Below are 22,907 nucleotides of genomic sequence, written 5' to 3'. Positions count from 1 at the left end.
ACAGTTTAATTTCTATTGGAAACATTTCAGACTTGGTTAGTATTATAAGTATAGGATAATAGTTTGATGATATGAATATAATGACCCTTGAGGACCCCCACATGCTTAAATCATGTCACTTATGGCTATGATCAGTTTCTGTATTGCAATTTCTTTTCTGTGACACTTGAAAGTTACTTATTCTAATACAGGGTAACCTTTAAATTCAATATTGCTTACCTCAGGTCACCGTCAAGGTTGCTAGGCCTCTTGTTTGAGACACTTTCAAAAATGGAGAATGGCTTAATTTGTGATAAAATTAGAGTATAATTTTTAGCTCCACACAGGTAAGGGTAGATGATATAATAGAAAGTAAGTTTCTCTCTGAATTTGTCAAGTTTTGATTCCATGAAGGAAAATATATGTTTGCCTTGTAAGAAGACAAATATTAGCATTTGTTGACAGCTTTGAATACGATTACTGCAGCCCAGCTTCTCAAGTGAAATTATAATGAGAACCATGTGGTGAAAATTTCATTTTGAAAATATTCAAACAAGTAATGAATATTTAATCTTGTGCAAATATAACATTCAAATTTGTGTTTATCTTTTTTTTTTGTCATTGTAGCTCAAGATGCTGGCGTATTTAATGCAGAAATTGCCCCACTGACACTCAAAAGCAAGAAAGGTATTTGATCTGAGTAATTCCTGGTTATATGTCATTGAACCGTCACATTCAACTTTAGTTCAGACTGTCTGAAGGTAATATGTAAAACCATATGAGGAATTAAAAGCATGTAGCAATGACAATTTCTTACAAAGAAGATCATATTATAGGTAAACAAGGATATTGTAGGTCGACAGAGATAATGTAGGCCAACAAATATAAGGTCAACAAGGATAATGTTGGTCCACAAAGATAATGTAGGTCAGCAAAGATAATGTAGGTCAACAAAGATAATATAGGACAACAGAGATAATGTAGGTCAGCAAAGATAATGTAGGTCAACAAAGATAATATAGGTCAACAGAGATAATGAAGGTCAACAGGTAATGTAGGTCAGCAAAGATAATGTAGGTCAACAAGGATAATGTAGGTCAAAAAAAAGTAGGTCAGCAAAGATAATGTAGGTCAACAAGGATAATGTAGGTCAAAAAAAATAATGTAGGTCAACAAAGATGGTGTATTATATGATTAATTATTGATTGAAAATTGATTGATTTAGTACTATCAATGGTTAATCAGTTATTTTTATGCTACCCAAAAATTTTCAATAACTTTCATTTAAGCCAAGATAATTAAACTTGATATATACATTGATCATATTATGAGGTTGTGCGGTGTACCGAATTCAGGGCATGCCAAAAACATTAGTTTTTCAGATGTTGAGGGATTTTCAAACTGAGCTTCAAAAGAGGATACTATCCAGGTAGACAGGAAGTCAGTGATATAATGTAATTCACGTGTCACGTACATTTCTGATAAACTTTTGTGATATTTCTGACTTATAGGATCAGAAACCTTCAGTGTGGATGAACATCCACGTCCTCAAACAAACCCTGCAGGACTGGCCAAACTGCCCCCAGTATTTAAAAAGGACGGCGTGGTAACGGCAGGAAATGCTTCGGTAAGAGGCCCATAGGGTCTGTAATGCTCACCTGACTTTGTTAAGCTGAAATGGCTTCATCTAAATTGTAGGAAAAGGAATTTGAAATATTTAAGCACACTACGCACACTTCATCTATTTCCCCTCAGGCCCCAATCCTATGTTCTAAGGGGTCAACCACACCATTCATGCTTCAGACCAAATTGGGACAGAATCCTGCCATTTCTACAGAAGAAGTATATTTAAGAATTTGCACTATTTCCCAATAATGGGCCTTGCCCCTCATCTCCCAAGGGCTGGAACCCACTGTGTCTGAAATATTGCATTCCCTTCACCAAAGGATGCTTCACACCAAATTGGGACAATCCAATCATTACTACAGAGGAAGTCAGAAGGTAAACAATTGTTCTGTTTCCCATATTGGGCTCCACCCACTGGCATCAGAGGTGTTCGATTCACAGTTCATACAAAATTGAGACCATTTCAAACTAGGCTGCTTCTAACAAGTCCAGGACAGATTCCAGTCATTTCGACATAAGAAAAATGTGCACTGTTTTCCCTTATTGGGCCCTAGAACCATCATGTAGGGACTGACGGGATGCCATGCCACTACGTTAGCTTATCGACCTTTCAGCTTGAGTGGTCAAATAATATGATTGCTAGTGTAAAGAATTTTTAGTATACCTTTTCTAAAATCAGGGGTATTTCTACACAATACCACTACCATATCAGATGATGTCAGTAATGTAGTTGAATTTCAATTTTTTCATATTAACATATGGTTGATGGGACAGAGAAGGCACATTCCAAACTGTACTAATAATAGCGTGTGGTTGATGGGAAGGGGAAGGCACACTTCAAACTGTACTGTTTCAACCTATACAATCTGGATGTACAAATTGTTTGTAACAGTTTACTGTTTTAACCTATACAATCTGGGTGTACAGAGTGTTTGTAAACAGGTTACTGTTTTAACCTATACAATCTGGGTGTACAGAGTGTTTGTAACAGGTTAATGTTTTAATCTATACAATCTGGGTGTACAGAGTGTTTGTAAACAGTTTACTATTTTAACCTATACAATCTGGGTGTACAGAGTGTTTGTAAACAGTTTACTATTTTAACCTATACAATCTGGGTGTACAGAGTGTTTGTAAACAGTTTACTATTTTAACCTATACAATCTGGGTGTACAGAGTGTTTGTAAACAGGTTACTGTTTTAACCTATACAATCTGGGTGTACAGAGTGTTTGTAAACAGTTTACTGTTTTAACCTATACAATCTGGGTGTACAGAGTGTTTGTAAACAGGTTACTGTTTTAACCTATACAATCTGGGTGTACAGAGTGTTTGTAAACAGTTTACTGTTTTAACCTATACAATCTGGGTGTACAGAGTGTTTGTAACAGGTTAATGTTTTAACCTATACAATCTGGGTGTACAGAGTGTTTGTAAACAGTTTACTGTTTTAACCTATACAATCTGGGTGTACAGAGTGTTTGTAACAGGTTAATGTTTTAATCTATACAATCTGGGTGTACAGAGTGTTTGTAAACAGTTTACTGTTTTAACCTATACAATCTGGGTGTACAAAGTGGTTGTAATAGTTTACTGTTTTAATATATATAATCTGGGTGAACAAAGTGTTTGTAAACAGGTTACTGTTTTAACCTATACAATCTGGGTGTACAGAGTGTTTGTAAACAGATTACTGTTTTAACCTATACAATCTGGGTGTACAGAGTGTTTGTAAACAGGTTACTGTTTTAACCTATACAATCTGGGTGTACAGAGTGTTTGTAACAGGTTAATGTTTTAATCTATACAATCTGGGTGTACAAAGTGGTTGTAATAGTTTACTGTTTTAATATATATAATCCGGGTGAACAAAGTGTTTGTAAACAGGTTACTATTTTAACCTATACAATCTGGGTGAACAGAGTGTTTGTAAACAGGTTACTGTTTTAACCTATACAGTCTGGGTGTACAGAGTGTTTGTAAACAGATTACTGTTTTAACCTATACAATCTGGGTGTACAGAGTGTTTGTAAACAGGTTACTGTTTTAACCTATACAATCTGGGTGTACAGAGTGTTTGTAAACAGTTTACTGTTTTAACCTATACAGTCTGGGTGTACAGAGTGTTTGTAAACAGTTTACTGTTTTAACCTATACAGTCTGGGTGTACAGAGTGTTTGTAATAGGGTACTGTTTTAACCTATACAATCTGGGTGTACAGAGTGTTTGTAAACAGTTTACTGTTTTAACCTATACAATCTGGGTGTACAGAGTGTTTGTAACAGTTTACTGTTTTAACCTATACAATCTGGGTGTACAGAGTGTTTGTAAACAGTTTACTGTTTTAACCTATACAATCTGGGTGCACAGAGTGTTTGTAAACAGGTTACTGTTTTAACCTATAAAATCTGGGTGTACAGAGTGTTTGTAAACAGGTTACTGTTTTAACTTATACAATCTGGGTGTACAGAGTGTTTGTAAACAGTTTACTGTTTTAACCTATACAATCTGGGTGTACAGAGTGTTTGTAACAGTTTACTGTTTTAACCTATACAATCTGGGTGTACAGAGTGTTTGTAAACAGTTTACTGTTTTAACCTATACAATCTGGGTGCACAGAGTGTTTGTAAACAGGTTACTGTTTTAACCTATACAATCTGGGTGTACAGAGTGTTTGTAAACAGTTTACTGTTTTAACCTATACAATCTGGGTGTACAGAGTGTTTGTAAACAGGTTACTGTTTTAACCTATACAATCTGGGTGTACAGAGTGTTTGTAAACAGGTTACTGTTTTAACCTATACAATCTGGGTGTACAGAGTGTTTGTAAACAGATTACTGTTTTAACCTATACAACAGAGTGTTTGTAATAGGGTACTGTTTTAACCTATACAATCTGGGTGTACAGAGTGTTTGTAAACAGTTTACTGTTTTAACCTATACAATCTGGGTGTACAGAGTGTTTGTAACAGTTTACTGTTTTAACCTATACAATCTGGGTGTACAGAGTGTTTGTAAACAGTTTACTGTTTTAACCTATACAATCTGGGTGCACAGAGTGTTTGTAAACAGGTTACTGTTTTAACCTATAAAATCTGGGTGTACAGAGTGTTTGTAAACAGGTTACTGTTTTAACTTATACAATCTGGGTGTACAGAGTGTTTGTAAACAGTTTACTGTTTTAACCTATACAATCTGGGTGTACAGAGTGTTTGTAACAGTTTACTGTTTTAACCTATGCAATCTGGGTGTACAGAGTGTTTGTAAACAGTTTACTGTTTTAACCTATACAATCTGGGTGCACAGAGTGTTTGTAAACAGGTTACTGTTTTAACCTATAAAATCTGGGTGTACAGAGTGTTTGTAAACAGGTTACTATTTTAACTTATACAATCTGGGTGTACAGAGTGTTTGTTTCGGGGTACTATTTCAACCTACACCGTCTGGATGTACAGCGGGTTCATAGAATATCAGGTTTACATTTTGCATTATTTATGTACTGGATGTATTCTAAAGGAGCTATGTTTTGACCTATACAATCTTGGTCTACAGATGGCTTGTAATGAAGCAGTTTTGACCTATACAGTCTTGGTCTACAGATGGCTTGTAATGAAGCAGTTTTGACCTATACAATCTTGGTCTACAGATGGCTTGTAATGAAGCAGGTTTTGACCTATACAATCTTGGTCTACAGGTGGCTTGTAATGAAGCAGTTTTGACCTATACAATCTTGGTCTACAGATGGCTTGTAATGAAGCAGTTTTGACCTATACAATCTTGGTCTACAGATGGCTTTTAATGAAGCAGTTTTGACCTTAACACTTTGTGTTTCCAGGGTGTTTGTGATGGTGCAGCTGCTGTGATCGTAGCCAGTGAGGAAGCAGTGAGAAAATACAACCTTACCCCACTCGCCAGACTTGTTGCTTATGGAATTTCAGGTAGTAATCTGGACCTACAGACTAGCTCCTACAATTCTACAGCATTACTTCTAAAACTCAACAGGCTTACTCCTACAATTCTACAGGCTTACTCCTACAATTCTATAGGTTTACTCCTACAATTCTACAGGCTTACTCTTACAAATATACAGGCTTACTTTTACCATTCTCTAGGTTTACTCCTACAATTCTACAGGTTTACTCCTACCATTCTATAGGTTTACTCCTACAATTCTACAGGCTTACTCTTACAGATATACAGGCTTACTTTTACCATTCTCTAGGTTTACTCCTACAATTCTACAGGTTTACTCCTACCATTCTATATGTTTACTCCTACAAATCTATTGGTTTACTCCTGCAAATATACAGGCTTACTCCAACAATTCTACAGGTTTACTCCAACAATTCTACAGGTTTACTCCAACAATTCTACAGGTTTACTCCTACAATTCTACAGGTTTACTCCAACAATTCTACAGGTTTACTCCGACAATTCTATAGGTTTACTCCTACAAATATACAGGCTTACATTTACCATTCTATAGGTTTACTCCTACAATTCTACAGGTTTACTCCTACAAATATACAGGCTTACTCCTACAAATAAACAGGTTTACTCCAACAATTCTACAGGCTTACTCATACAATTCTACAGGCTTACTCATACAATTCTACAAGCTTACTCCTACCATTCTATATGTTTACTCCTACAAATCTATTGGTTTACTCCTACAAATATACAGGCTTACTCCAACAATTCTACAGGTTTACTCCTACAATTCTACAGGTTTACTCCTACAATTCTACAGGTTTACTCCTACAAATAAACAGGTTTACTCCAACAATTCTACAGGCTTACTCATACAATTCTACAGGCTTACTCATACAATTCTACAAGCTTACTCCTACCATTCTATATGTTTACTCCTACAAATCTATTGGTTTACTCCTACAAATATACAGGCTTACTCCAACAATTCTACAGGTTTACTCCCACAATTCTACAGGTTTACTCCTACAATTCTACAGGCTTACTTTTACCATTCTATAGGTTTACTCCTACAATTCTATAGGTTTACTCCTACAAATATACAGGCTTACTTTTACCATTCTATAGGTTTACTCCTACAATTCTACAGGTTTACTCCTACAAATATACAGGCTTACTCCTACAAATAAACAGGTTTACTCCTACAATTCTACAGGTTTACTCTTACAAATATACAGGCTTACTTTTACCATTCTCTAGGTTTACTCCTACAATTCTACAGGTTTACTCCTACCATTCTATATGTTTACTCCTACAAATCTATTGGTTTACTCCTGCAAATATACAGGCTTACTCCAACAATTCTACAGGTTTACTCCAACAATTCTACAGGTTTACTCCTACAATTCTACAGGTTTACTCCAACAATTCTACAGGTTTACTCCGACAATTCTATAGGTTTACTCCTACAAATATACAGGCTTACTTTTACCATTCTATAGGTTTACTCCTACAATTCTACAGGTTTACTCCTACAAATATACAGGCTTACTCCTACAAATAAACAGGTTTACTCCTACAATTCTACAGGTTTACTCCTACAATTCTACAGGTTTACTCCTACAAATAAACAGGTTTACTCCAACAATTCTACAGGCTTACTCATACAATTCTACAGGCTTACTCATACAATTCTACAAGCTTACTCCTACCATTCTATATGTTTACTCCTACAAATCTATTGGTTTACTCCTACAAATATACAGGCTTACTCCAACAATTCTACAGGTTTACTCCTACAATTCTACAGGTTTACTCCTACAATTCTACAGGTTTACTCCTACAAATAAACAGGTTTACTCCAACAATTCTACAGGCTTACTCATACAATTCTACAGGCTTACTCATACAATTCTACAAGCTTACTCCTACCATTCTATATGTTTACTCCTACAAATCTATTGGTTTACTCCTACAAATATACAGGCTTACTCCAACAATTCTACAGGTTTACTCCCACAATTCTACAGGTTTACTCCTACAATTCTACAGGCTTACTTTTACCATTCTATAGGTTTACTCCTACAATTCTATAGGTTTACCCCTACAAATATACAGGCTTACTTTTACCATTCTATAGGTTTACTCCTACAATTCTACAGGTTTACTCCTACAAATATACAGGCTTACTCCTACAAATAAACAGGTTTACTCCTACAATTCTACAGGTTTACTCCTACAATTCTACAGGTTTACTCCTACAAATAAACAGGTTTACTCCAACAATTCTATAGGTTTACTCCTACAATTCTACAGGCTTACTCTTACAAATATACAGGCTTACTTTTACCATTCTCTAGGTTTACTCCTACAATTCTACAGGTTTACTCCTACCATTCTATATGTTTACTCCTACAAATCTATTGGTTTACTCCTGCAAATATACAGGCTTACTCCAACAATTCTACAGGTTTACTCCAACAATTCTACAGGTTTACTCCAACAATTCTACAGGTTTACTCCTACAATTCTACAGGTTTACTCCAACAATTCTACAGGTTTACTCCGACAATTCTATAGGTTTACTCCTTCAAATATACAGGCTTACTTTTACCATTCTATAGGTTTACTCCTACAATTCTACAGGTTTACTCCTACAAATATACAGGCTTACTCCTACAAATAAACAGGTTTACTCCTACAATTCTACAGGTTTACTCCTACAAATATACAGGTTTACTCCTACAAATCTATAGGCTTACTCTTTCCATTCTACAGGCTTACTCCAACAATTCTACAGGCTTACTCATACAATTCTACAGGCTTACTCATACAATTCTACAAGCTTACTCCTACCATTCTATATGTTTACTCCTACAAATCTATTGGTTTACTCCTACAAATATACAGGCTTACTCCAACAATTCTACAGGTTTACTCCCACAATTCTACAGGTTTACTCCTACAATTCTACAGGCTTACTTTTACCATTCTATAGGTTTACTCCTACAATTCTACAGGTTTACTCCTACAAATAAACAGGCTTACTCCTACAAATAAACAGGCTTACTCCAACAATTCTACAGGTTTACTCCTACAATTCTAAAGGCTTACTCCTACAATTCTACAGGTTAACTCCTACAAATATACAGGCTTACTCCTAAAAATCTATAGGCTTACTCTTTCCATTCTACAGGCTTACTCCTACAATTCTATAGGCTTACTCCTACAAATATACAGGCTTACTCCTACAATTCTACAGGTTTACACCTACAATTCTATAGGCTTACTCCTACAATTCTACAGGCTTACTCCTACAAATATACAGGCTTACTCCAACAATTCTACAGGTTTACTCCAACAATTCTACAAGTTTACTCCTACAAATAAACAGGCTTACTCCTACAATTCTATAGGCTTACTCCTACAAATATACAGGCTTACTCCTACAATTCTACAGGTTTACACCTACAATTCTATAGGCTTACTCCTACAATTCTACAGGCTTACTCCTACAAATATACAGGCTTACTCCAACAATTCTACAGGTTTACTCCAACAATTCTACAGGTTTACTCCTACAAATAAACAGGCTTACTCCTACAAATAAACAGGCTTACTCCATCAATTCTACAGGTTTACTCCTACAATTCTACAGGCTTACTCCTACAAATATACAGGCTTACTCCAACAATTCTACAGGTTTACTCCTACAATTCTATAGGCTTACTCCTACAATTCTACAGGTTTACTCCTACAATTCTATAGGCTTACTCCTACAATTCTACAGGTCTACACCTACAAATATACAGGCTTACTCCTACAAATATACAGGCTTACTCCTACCATTCTATAGGTTTACTCCTACAATTCTACAGGCTTACTCCTACAAATATACAGGCTTACTCCAACAATTCTACAGGTTTACTCCTACAATTCTATAAGCTTACTCCTACAAATCTACAGGCTTACTCATACAATTCTACAGGTTTACTCCTACAATTCTACAGGCTTACTCCTACAAATATACAGGTTTACACCTTCAATTCTATAGGCTTACTCCTACAAATCTACAGGCTTACTCCTACAATTCTACAGGTTTACTCCTTCAATTCTATAGGCTTACTCCTACAATTCTACAGGTTTACACCTACAATTCTATAGGCTTACTCCTACAGTTCTACAGGCTTACTCCTACAAATATACAGGCTTACTCCAACAATTCTACAGTCTTACTCCTACAAATATACAGGCTTACTCCTACAATTCTATAGGCTTACTCCTACAATTCTACAGGCTTACTCCTTCAAATCTACAGACTTATTCCTACAATTCTACAGGTTTACTCCTACAATTCTACAGGTTTACTCCTACAAATCTACAGGCTTACTCCTACAATTCTACAGGCTTACTCCTACAAATATACAGGCTTACTCCTACAATTCTACAGGTTTACACCTACAATTCTATAGGCTTACTCCTACAATTCTACAGGTTTACTCCTTCAATTCTACAGGTTTACTCCTACAAATCTACAGGCTTACTCCTACAATTCTACAGGCTTACTCCTACAATTCTATAGGCTTACTCCTACAATTCTATAGGCTTACTCCTACAATTCTACAGGTTTACTCTTTCCATTCTACAGGCTTACTCCTACAAATCTACAGGCTTACTCTTTCCATTCTACAGGTTTACTCCTACAATTCTATAGGCTTACTCCTACAAATCTATAGGCTTACTTCTACAAATCTATATGCTTACTCCTACCATTTTATTCGCCAGAAGTATCAATCTATAAGACCACAGTCTCTCTAGCATAATTTAGTTTATCATTCGTTGACAGGTTGTGACCCCAAGATCATGGGAATAGGCCCTGCACCAGCATCCCGTGCAGCTCTTAAGGCTGCGGGCAAAAATGTTGAGGACATGGAAATTGTGGAGGTAAGCTTCTCAGAGAGATATCTTTTCTTGGATGAAGCCAGTGTGATTTATCAACCTTGAGATGGATTAAACAATTTTTCGACACATTGCAATATTCTAAAGATTTAACATGATTTAATTGTTCAAACTTGGAGCTCAGATATTTAAGAAAAAAAATTGAGAAAAGGAAAAATCTCCAGAAAAATACCAGAAATGATTACTATGTCTTTAGGCCTATGAATAGAGTTGAATTACAAATGAATATTTCAATTGGTCATTGTTAGCAGATTGTGATGCAACTGATACTATAGGCCTCTTGATTGTTATGTTGTTTTACCATCTTGTGGTCTTTGACAGGTGAATGAAGCATTTGCACCCCAGTACCTCTCCGTACAGAAGGAACTAGGTCTGAACCCTGAGCTGTCAAACATGAACGGTGGAGCTATTGCCTTGGGCCACCCCCTTGCAGCATCAGGAACCAGGATCACAGGCCATATTGCTCATGAACTTCAGTAAGTGGTCTTGTAGAAGGTCATTGAATTATAGAATAAGATCACAGGGTAGCAATACATAGTTATCTGTTAAAATTGTGTTGAAAAGTGTTGTTCACTTTAACTTGATTCTTTTGTGTCAACATCATGATTGGTAACTGGTATTGTTTTATTCAATGAAGCATCCTGTTTTCTGTGTTCATAGGTCAAAAACGCATTGTGATATATTAGACATTGATTTGTTTGGTAGTCAAGGGTCGAGATGACCTATAGCCATCGCGCTTCGTCCGTCGTCGTCCGCCGTGCGCCTCGCATCGTCCGTAAACTTTTCATTCAAAAAACTTCTTCTCAAATACTAGAAGGCCTAGGGGGCTAATACTTGGCCCATAGCATGCTGGCATGGAGCCCTACAAATTTTGTTCAAATGAATGATCTTGACCCACTTTCAAGGTCACAGAGGTCAAATATGTTAAAATCTGTAAACGACTTCTTCTCAGTTACCAAAAGGCTCAGAGTGCTGATATTGGGCCTTAAATGAATGACCTCGACCCACTTTCAAGGTCACAGGGGTCAAATATGTTAAAATATACAAACAACTTCTTCTCAATAAGCAAAAGTCCAAGAGTGCTGATATTGGGCCTGTAGGATGCTTGGAGGAAGGGCTACCAAGTTTATTCAAATGAATTTACCTTGACCCACTTTCAAGGTCACAGGGGTCAAATATATTAAAATATACAAACAACTTCTTCTCAATAAGCAAAAGTCCAAGAGTGCTGATAATGGACGTGTAGGATGCTGGGATGACATGCTACCAAATTTGTTCAAGTGAATTACCTTGACCCACTTTCAAGGTCACAGAGGTCAAATATGTTAAAATCTGTAAACGACTTCTTCTCAGTTACCAAAAGGCTCAGAGTGCTGATATTGGGCCTGTAGGATGCTGGGAGGAAGGGCTACCAAGTTTATTCAAATGAATAAAGCCCACTGTTTTAATGGCAGACTCACTGTTGTTAGAGTTTGGCTTGCTTTTTGTCAGATGACCGTTAAGGCCCATGGGCCTCTTGTTTTAGGAGGGAGTGGTGGGAGAGGATTTTTTTCATCATGGGAAATATTTGATTTATGTTTCTTTTTTTTTCAGCCGCCAAGGTAAAAAAATGGGACTGGGATCTGCTTGTATAGGAGGTGGCCAGGGTATTACTGTTATCCTGGAGAAAGCGTAAGGTGGTAATGGTGGCTAGGAGATCTCTGTCACAGAGGATCAACATCCTGGAGAAGGTGTAAGGTGGTGATGTTAATCTCTGTCACAGAGGATCAACATCCTGGAGAAGGTGTAAGGTGGTGATGTTAATCTCTGTCACAGAGGATCAACATCCTTAAGAAGGTGTAAGGTGGTGATGTTAATCTCTGTCACAGAGGATCAACATCCTTAAGAAGGTGTAAGGTAGTGATGTTAATCTCTGTCACAGAGGATCAACATCCTGGAGGAGGTGTAAGGTGGTGATGTTAATCTCTGTCACAGAGGATCAACATCCTGGAGAAGGTGTAAGGTGGTGATGTTAATCTCTGTCACAGAGGATCAACATCCTTAAGAAGGTGTAAGGTAGTGATGTTAATCTCTGTCACAGAGGATCAACATCCTGGAGAAGGTATAAGGTGGTGATGTTAATCTCTGTCGCAGAGGATCAACATCCTGGAGAAGGTGTAAGGTGGTGATGTTAATCTCTGTCACAGAGGATCAACATCCTTAAGAAGGTGTAAGGTGGTGATGTTAATCTCTGTCACAGAGGATCAACATCCTTAAGAAGGTGTAAGGTGGTGATGTTGATCTCTGTCACAGAGGATCAACATCCTGGAGAAGGTGTAAGGTGGTAATGTTGATCTCTGTCACAGAGGATCAACATCCTGGAGAAGGTGTAAGGTGATGATGTTAATCTCTGTCACAGAGGATCAACATCCTTAAGAAGGTGTAAGGTGGTGATGTTAATCTCTGTCACAGAGGATCAACATCCTGGAGAAGGTGTAAGGTGGTGATGTTGATCTCTGTCACAGAGGATCAGCACTGATATCAAAAGGATTTAAGGATGCTGCTGGAGGACGCCATTCTATTCTATATAATCTTGCTAGTATTGTGTTTAATTGTTGGAGGAGAAAATATACAGCAAGACCATTTGGAAACTCACAATTATAGTTATATATGTATAAATGGGAACTTTTCTTTACAATATTTGCTGTTGAAGAGTATATGAAGTGTATTTACAAAAGCAAGTGCTGTTTATGATTTTTGGGCCATTGGCCACCCAACTTTGTACTGGCTTGAAGGGGCCATAGGCTGCTTGACTTTTTGCTGGCTTGAAGGGGCCGTAGACTGCCTGACTTCTTGCTGGCTTGAAGGGGCCGTAGACTGCCTGACTTCTTGCTGGCTTGAAGGGGCTGTAGACTGCCTGACTTTTTGCTGGCTTGGAGGGGCGGTAGACTGCCTGACTTTTTGCTGGCTTGAAGGAGCCGTAGACTACCTGACTTTTTGCTGGCTTGAAGGGGCTGTAGACTGCCTGACTTTTTGCTGGCTTGAAGGAGCCGTAGACTGCCTGACTTTTTGCTGGCTTGGAGGGGCGGTAGACTGCCTGAATTTTTCATGTTTGAAGGGGCCATAGACTGGCTGACTTTTTGCTGGCTTGAAGGGGCCATAGACTGGCTGACTTTTTGCTGGCTTGAAGGGGCCATAGACTGCCTGACTTTTTGCTGGCTTGAAGGGGCCATAGACTGCCTGACTTTTTGCTGGCTTGGAGGGGCCGTAGACTGCCTGACTTTTTGCTGGCTTGAAGGGGCCATAGACTGCCTGACTTTTTGCTGGCTTGGAGGGGCCGTAGACTGCCTGACTTTTTGCTGGCTTGAAGAGGCCGTAGAACAAAGTGTTGGCTAGAGTGTGAGTGCTGATTAATTACTGACTCCAATTTACAAGAGAGTGCTAATATTGATGTGTTGTTGATTGCTGTGTCACACCAGGTCAAATTTTCTTAATGGTTGTGTATAAAATCATTACTTAATGAAAAATAAACATCCATTTGATAAATCTGATGACTCACAAGAATAAGCCTTTAATAATGTTTAATTATTTGATTTGTTTATTTGTACATTTATCAACACTATTTGTAAAAAGAAAAGTAACAGGTACATGACTTCAAACACTTGTCACAAATCTTTACTGTACAGACAACACTAGTACTGGTTGTGGAAGGTAATGCATTGTATGTTTTTACACTGTAGCTAGATATAAAGGTAGCTTTTGTGTAACTGGTTGAAATGGTTCAGGTGATATATGGTCATTATCAGCTGGTATATGGTCATTATGCACATGCCAATATGGTCATGCTGTCAGCCGCGGTATATGGTCATTATCAGCATTTTCATTATCAGGTTATATGGTCATTTCATCAAAAGCAACCAAAGACATTTACAAATCTCTGGGATGAAATGTACATATCCTATCCTGTATGTTCAACTGCTGGCTGTGTCTGATTCAATCGAGTGCTGTTTATTTCTATAGAAACTATATGGTCATTATCAGAGGATCTTTTTCAATATATCTTTAGACATATATGGTCATTATCAGATGTGTTTATATATGGTCATTACACAAACTCTGTTCAGCTGGGACCTTCACATTATGGTTAAAGATATTGTAACTAAGTATCGTAGCAGGTCCGCACAGAATTTGAAAATAACATCTATTTTTGGGTCACTATCAGATGGGTATATGGTCATTTTCAAATCAGATGGTGACAGGTATGGTCATTATCAGATGGGTATATTGTCATTATGAGATTGGTATATGGTCATTATCAAATGGGTATATGGTCATTATCAGATGGATATATGGTCATTCTCAGACAGGTATATGGTCATTATCAGATGGGTATATGGTCATTATCAGATGGGTATATGGTCATTATCAGATGGGTATATGGTCATTATCAGACAGGTATATGGTCATTATCAGACAGGTATATGGTCATTATCAGACAGGTATATGGTCATTATCAGATGGGTATATGGTCATTATCAGACAGGTATATGGTCACTATCAGACAGGTATATGGTCATTATCAGACGGGTATATGGTCATTATCAGATGGGTATATGGTCATTATCAGACAGGTATATGGTCACTATCAGACAGGTATATGGTCATTATCAGACAGATGTATGGTCATTATCAGACTGGTATATGGTCATTATCAGATGGGTATATGGTCACTATCAGGCTGGTATATGGTCATTATCGGACGGGTATATGGTCATTATCAGACAGGTATATGGTCATTATCTGACGGGTATATGGTCATTATCAGGTGGGTATATGGTCATTACCAGATGGGTATATGGTCATTATCTGATGGGTATATGGTCACTATCAGACAGGTATATAGTCATTATCAGACGGTATATGGTCATTATCAGATGGGTATATGGTCATTATCAGATGGGTATATGGTCATTATCAGATGGGTATATGGTCATTATCAGATGGGTATATGGTCATTATCAGATGGGTATATGGTCACTATCAGACGGGTATATGGTCTTGATCAGGTATGTATGGTCATTATCAGGTGGGTATATGGTCATTATCAGATGGTATATGGTCATTTTCAGATGGGTATATGGTCATTATCAGACAGGTATATGGTCATTATCAGATGGGTATATGGTCATTATCAGATGGGTATATGGTCATTATCAGACGGGTATATGGTCATTATCAGATGGGTATATGGTCATTATCAGACAGGTATATGGTCATTATCAGATGGGTATATGGTCATTATCAGATGGGTATATGGTCATTATCAGACAGGTATATGGTCATTATCAGACAGGGTATATGGTCATTATCAGATGGGTATATGGTCATTATCAGATGGGTATATGGTCACTATCAGACAGGTATATGGTCATTATCAGACAGGTATATGGTCACTATCAGACAGGTATATGGTCACTATCAGACAGGTATATGGTCACTATCAGACAGGTATATGGTCATTATCAGACTGGTATATGGTCATTATCAGACTGGTATATGGTCATTATCAGACAGGTATATGGTCATTATCAGATGGGTATATGGTCATTTTCAGGTGGGTATATGGTCATTATCAGATGGGTATATGGTCATTATCAGACAGGTATATGGTCATTATCAGATGGGTGTATGGTCATTATCTGATAGGTATATGGTCACTATCAGACAGGTATATGGTCATTATCAGACTGGTATATGGTCATTATCAGATGGGTATATGGTCATTATCAGATGGGTATATGGTCATTATCAGAGTGGTATATGGTCATTATCAGATGGGTATATGGTCATTATCAGACAGGTATATGGTCACTATCAGACAGGTATATGGTCACTATCAGACAGGTATATGGTCATTATCAGATGGGTATATGGTCATTATCAGACGGTATATGGTCATTATCAGACAGGTATATGGTCATTATCAGATGGGTATATGGTCATTATCAGACGGTATATGGTCATTATCAGACAGGTATATGGTCATTATCAGTTGGGTATATGGTCATTATCAGATGGGTATATGGTCATTATCAGATGGGTATATGGTCATTATCAGTTGGGTATATGGTCATTATCAGATGGGTATATGGTCACTATCAGACAGGTATATGGTCATTATCAGACAGGTATATGGTCATTATCAGATGGGTATATGGTCATTATCAGATGGGTATATGGTCATTATCAGATGGGTATATGGTATATGGTCACTATCAGACAGGTATATGGTCATTATCAGACAGGTATATAGTCATTATCAGACGGTATATGGTCATTATCAGATGGGTATATGGTCATTATCAGATGGGTATATGGTCATTATCAGATGGGTATATGGTCATTATCAGACAGGTATATGGTCATTATCAGACTGGTATATGGTCATTATCAGACAGGTATATGGTATATGGTCATTATCAGAAGGGTATATGGTCATTATCAGATGGGTATATGGTCATTATCAGATGGGTATATGGTCATTATCAGATGGGTATATGGTCATTATCAGACAGGTATATGGTCATTATCAGATGGGTATATGGTCATTATCAGATGGGTATATGGACATTATCAGATGGGTATATGGTCATTTTCAAGTGGGTATATGGTCATTATCAGATGGGTATATGGTCATTATCTGGTATATGGTCATTATCAGACAGGTATATGGTCATTATCAGATGGGTATATGGTCATTATCAGATGGGTATATGGTCATTATCAGATGGTATATGGTCATTTTCAGGTGGGTATATGGTCACTATCAAACAGGTATATGGTCATTATCAGACTGGTATATGGTCATTATCAGACTGGTATATGGTCATTATCAGATGGGTATATGGTCATTATCAGGTGGGTATATGGACATTATCAGATGGGTATATGGTCATTTTCAAGTGGGTATATGGTCATTATCAGATGGGTATATGGTCATTATCTGATGGGTATATGTTTAATCTCAGACAGGTATATAATCATTATCAGATGGGTATATGGTCACTATCAGACAGGTATATGGTCATTATCAGATGGGTATATGGTCATTATCAGATGGGTATATGGTCATTATCAGATGGGTATATGGTCATTATCAGATGGGTATATGGTCACTATCAGACAGGTATATGGTCATTATCAGACTGGTATATGGTCACTATTAGACAGGTATATGGTCATTATCAGATGGGTATATAGTCATTATCAGATGGGTTGATGGTCATTATCTAACGGGTATATGGTCATTATCAGGTGGGTATATGGTCATTACCAGATGGGTATATGGTCACTATCAGACAGGTATATCGTCATTATCAGATGGGTATATGGTCATTATCAGACAGGTATATGGTCATTATCAGATGGGTATATGATCACTATCAGACAGGTATATGGTCATTATCAGATGGGTATATGGTCATTATCTGACGGGTATATGGTCATTATCAGATGGGTATATGGTCATTATCAGATGGGTATATGGTCATTATCAGATGGGTATATGGTCATTATCAGATGGGTATATGGTCATTATCAGATGGGTATATGGTCATTATCAGATGGGTATATGGTCATTATCAGATGGATATATGGTCATTATCAGTTGGGTATGGGCATTATCAGACGGGTATATGGTCATTATCAGATGGGTATATGGTCATGATCAGATGGGTATATGGTCATTATCAGATGGGTATATGGTCATTATCAGATGGGTATATGGTCATTATCAGATGGGTATATGGTCATTATCAGATGGGTATATGGTCATTATCAGACAGGTATATGGTCATTATCAGGCTGGTATATGGTCATTATCAGATGGGTATATGGTCATTATCAGATGGATATATGGTCATTATCAGATGGGTATATGGTCATTATCAGTTGGGTATATGGTCATTATCAGATGGGTATATGGTCATTATCAGACAGGTATATGGTCATTATCAGATGGGTATATGGTCATTATCAGATGGGTATATGGTCATTATCAGATGGGTATATGGTCACTATCAGACGGGTATATGGTCATTATCAGATGGGTATATGGTCATTATCAGATGGGTATATGGTCATTATCAGATGGGTATATGGTCATTATCAGATGGATATATGGTCACTATCAGACAGGTATATGGTCACTATCAGGCTGGTATATGGTCATTATCAGACGGGTATATGGTCATTATCAGATGGGTATATGGTCATTATCAGACTGGTATATGGTCATTATCAGACAGGTATATGGTCATTATCAGATGTTTATATGGTCATTATCAGATGGGTATATGGTCATTAACAGAACAGTTTGGTAATTATCAGACGGGTATATAGTAATTATCAGATGGGTATATGATCACTATCAGACAGGTATATGGTCATTATGAGATGGGTATATGGTCATTATCAGATGGGTAAATGGTCAAAATCAGACGGGTACATGGTCATTATCAGATGGGTATATGGTCATATCAGATATATGGTCATTATCAGACAGGGTATATGGTCATTATCAGATGGGTATATGGTCATTATCAGACATGTCATTATCAGACAGGTATATGGTCATTATCAGATGGGTATATGGTCATTATCAGATGGGTATATGGTCATTATCAGATGGGTATATGGTCATTATCAGACTGGTCATTATCAGATGGGTATATGGTCACTATCAGACAGGTATATGGTCATTATCAGATGGGTATATGGTCATTATCAGATGGGTATATGGTCATTATCAGACAGGTATATGGTCATTATCAGATGGGTATATGGTCATTATCAGATGGGTATATGGTCATTATCAGATGGGTATATGGTCATTATCAGATGGGTATATGGTCATTATCAGATGGGTATATGGTCATTATCAGATGGGTATATGGTCATTATCAGATGGGTATATGGTCATTATCAGACAGGTATATGGTCATTATCAGACAGGTATATGGTCATTATCAGATGGTATATGGTCATTATCAGATGGGTATATGGTCATTATCAGATGGGTATATGGTCATTATCAGATGGGTATATGGTCATTATCAGATGGGTATATGGTCATTATCAGACAGGTATATGGTCATTATCAGACAGGTATATGGTTACTATCAGACAGATATATGGTCTTTATCAGATTTGTATATGGTCATTATCAGATGGGTATATGGTCATTATCAGATGGGTATATGGTCATTATCAGACAGGTATATGGTCATTATCAGATGGGTATATGGGCATTATCAGATGGGTATATAGTCATTATCAGATGGGTATGGTCATTATCAGATGGGTATATGGTCATTATCAGACATAGGTATATCATTCATCAGACAGATATATGGTCATTTTCAGGTGGGTATATGGTCATTATCAGATGGGTATATGGTCATTATCAGACAGGTATATGGTCATTATCAGACTGGTATATGGTCATTATCAGATGGATATATGGTCATTATCAGATGGGTAGATGGTCATTATCAGATGGATGTATGGTCATTATCAGATGGGTATATGGTCATTATCAGATGGGTATATGGTCATAGTCATTATCAGATGGGTATATGGTCATTTTCATGGGGGTATATGGTCATTATCAGGTGGGTATATGGACATTATCAGATGGGTATATGGTCATTTTCAAGTGGGTATATCGTCATTATCAGATGGGTATATGGTCATTATCAGACAGGTATATGGTCATTATCAGATGGGTATATGGTCATTATCAGATGGGTATATGGTCACTATCAGACAGGTATATGGTCATTATCAGATGGGTATATGGTCATTATCAGGTGGGTATATGGTCATTATCAGATGGGTATGGTCATTATCAGATGGGTATATGGTCATTATCAGATGGGTATATGGTCATTATCAGACTGGTATATAGTCATTATCAGATGGGTATATGGTCATTATCAGATGGGTATATGGTCATTATCAGATGGGTATATGGTCATTATCAGATGGGTATATGGTCATTATCAGATGGGTATATGGTCATTATCAGATGGGTATATGGTCATTATCAGATGGGTATATGGTCATTATCTGACGGGTATATGGTCATCATCAGGTGGGTACATGGTCATTATCAGATGGGTATATGGTCATTATCAGACAGGTATATGGTCATTATCAGACAGGTATATGGTCATTATCAGACAGGTATATGGTCATTATCAGACAGGTATATGGTCACTATCAGACAGGTATATGGTCACTATCAGACAGGTATATGGTCACTATCAGACAGGTATATGGTCATTATCAGATGGGTATATGGTCATTATCAGACAGGTATATGGTCACTATCAGGCTGGTATATGGTCACTATCACAGAGGTATATGGTCATTATCAGATGGGTATATGGTCATTATCAGATGGGTATATGGTCATTATCAGACAGGTGTATGGTCATTATCAGACTGGTATATGATCATTATCAGATGGGTATATGGTCATTATCAGATGGGTATATGGTCATTATCAGATGGGTATATGGTCATTTTCAGGTGGGTATATGGTCATTATCAGATGGGTATATGGTCATTATCAGACAGGTATATGGTCATTATCAGATGGGTATATGGTCATGGTATCAGATGGGTATATGGTCATTATCAGATGGGTCATTATGGTCATTATCAGATGGGTATATGGTCATTATCAGACAGGTATATGGTCATTATCAGACAGGTATATGGTCATTATCAGATGGGTATATGGTCATTATCAGATGGGTATATGGGCATTATCAGATGGGTATATAGTCATTATCAGATGGGTATATGGTCATTCTCAGATGGGTATCTGGTCATTATCAAACGGGTATAGGCCTTCATCAGGTAGGTATATGGTCATTATCAGACTGGTATATGGTCATTATCAGATGGGTATATGGTCATTATCAGATGGGTATATGGTCATTATCAGACGGGTATATGGTCATTATCAGATGGGTATATGGTCATTATCAGATGGATATATGGTCACTATCAGACAGTTATATGGTCAATATATGGCTGGTATATGGTCATTATCATATGGGTATATGGTCATTATCATATGGGTATATGGTCACTATCAGACAGGTATATGGTCATTATCAGATGGGTATATGGTCATTATCAGATGGGTATATGGTCATTATCAGACAGGTATATGGTCACTATGAGGCTGGTATATGGTCACTATCAGACGGGTATATGGTCATTATCAGATGTTTATATGGTCATTATCTGACGGCTATATGGTCATTTTCTGGTGGGTATATGGTCATTATCAGATGGGTATATGGTCATTATCAGATGGGTATATGGTCATTATCTGAGAGGTATATGGTCATTATGAGATGGGTATATGGTCATTATCAGATGGGTATATGGTCATTATCAGATGGGTATATGGTCATTATCAGATGGGTATATGGTCATTATCAGATGGGTATATGGTCATTATCAGATGGGTATATGGTATATTATCATCAGGCTGGTATATGGTCATTATAAGAGGGGTATATGGTCACTATCAGATGGGTACATGGTCTTTATCAGGTAGGTATGGTCATTATCAGATGGGTGTATGGTCATTATCAGATGGGTATATGGTCATTTTCAGGTTGGTATATGGTCATTATCAGACTGGTAAATGGTCATTATCAGATTGATATATGGTCATTATCAGATGGGTATATGGTCATTATCAGATGGGTATGGTCATTATCAGATGGGTATATGGTCATTATTAGATGGGTATATGGTCACCATTAGAGAGGTATATGGTCTTTACTAGATGGTTATATGGTCATTATCAGATGGCTATATGGTTATTATCAGAACACTATCAAACAGGTATATGGTCATTATCAGACTGGTAAATGGTCATTATCAGATTGATATATGGTCATTATCAGATGGGTATATGGTCATTATCAGTTGGGTATGGTTATTATCAGTTGGGTATGGTCATTATCAGATGGGTGTATGGTCATTATCAGACGTGTGTATGGTAGTTTTCAGTCAGGTATATGGTCATTATCAGACAGGTATATGGTCATTATCAGATGGGTATATGGTCATTATCAGATGGGTATATGGTCATTATCAGATGGGTATATGGTCATTATCTGACGGGTATATGGTCATTTTCCGGTGGGTATATGGTCATTATCACATCAGAATGGTAATTATCAGACGGGTATATGGTCATTATCAGATGGGTATATGGTCATTATCAGGTGGGTATATGGTCATTATCAGATGGGTAAATGGTCAGGATCAGACAGGTATATGGTCATTATCAGATGGGTATATGGTCATTATCAGACAGGTATATGGTCATTATCAGATGGGTAT

General features: G+C 37.3%; 2 protein-coding genes across 2 annotated transcripts; one reads left to right on the top strand and one right to left on the bottom strand.

Annotated features, from left to right (window-relative positions):
- Positions 1 to 606: 606 nt before the first annotated feature.
- Positions 607 to 14,256, top strand: LOC132550283 (3-ketoacyl-CoA thiolase, mitochondrial-like; the record flags this gene model as incomplete). Its single annotated transcript, XM_060214330.1, has 6 exons — positions 607 to 666; positions 1,491 to 1,606; positions 5,440 to 5,542; positions 10,381 to 10,478; positions 10,815 to 10,969; positions 12,087 to 14,256. Coding segments are annotated over 6 exons (614 nt in total), but the record flags the coding sequence as incomplete, so codon positions are not given.
- On the bottom strand, positions 13,202 to 13,777 carry LOC132550282 (uncharacterized). The gene has a single exon (XM_060214329.1). The coding sequence runs from the start codon at positions 13,775 to 13,777 to the stop codon at positions 13,202 to 13,204; it is 576 nt and encodes a 191-aa protein (XP_060070312.1).
- Positions 14,257 to 22,907: the final 8,651 nt, after the last annotated feature.

The sequence above is a fragment of the Ylistrum balloti genome, unplaced genomic scaffold (genome assembly GCF_031769215.1).
Source record: "Ylistrum balloti isolate Yb309-2 unplaced genomic scaffold, AGI_CSIRO_Ybal_v1 Utg370116, whole genome shotgun sequence".
In the NCBI taxonomy this organism is placed as follows: domain Eukaryota; kingdom Metazoa; phylum Mollusca; class Bivalvia; order Pectinida; family Pectinidae; genus Ylistrum; species Ylistrum balloti.
This window is presented reverse-complemented; position numbering and strand designations above follow the sequence as displayed.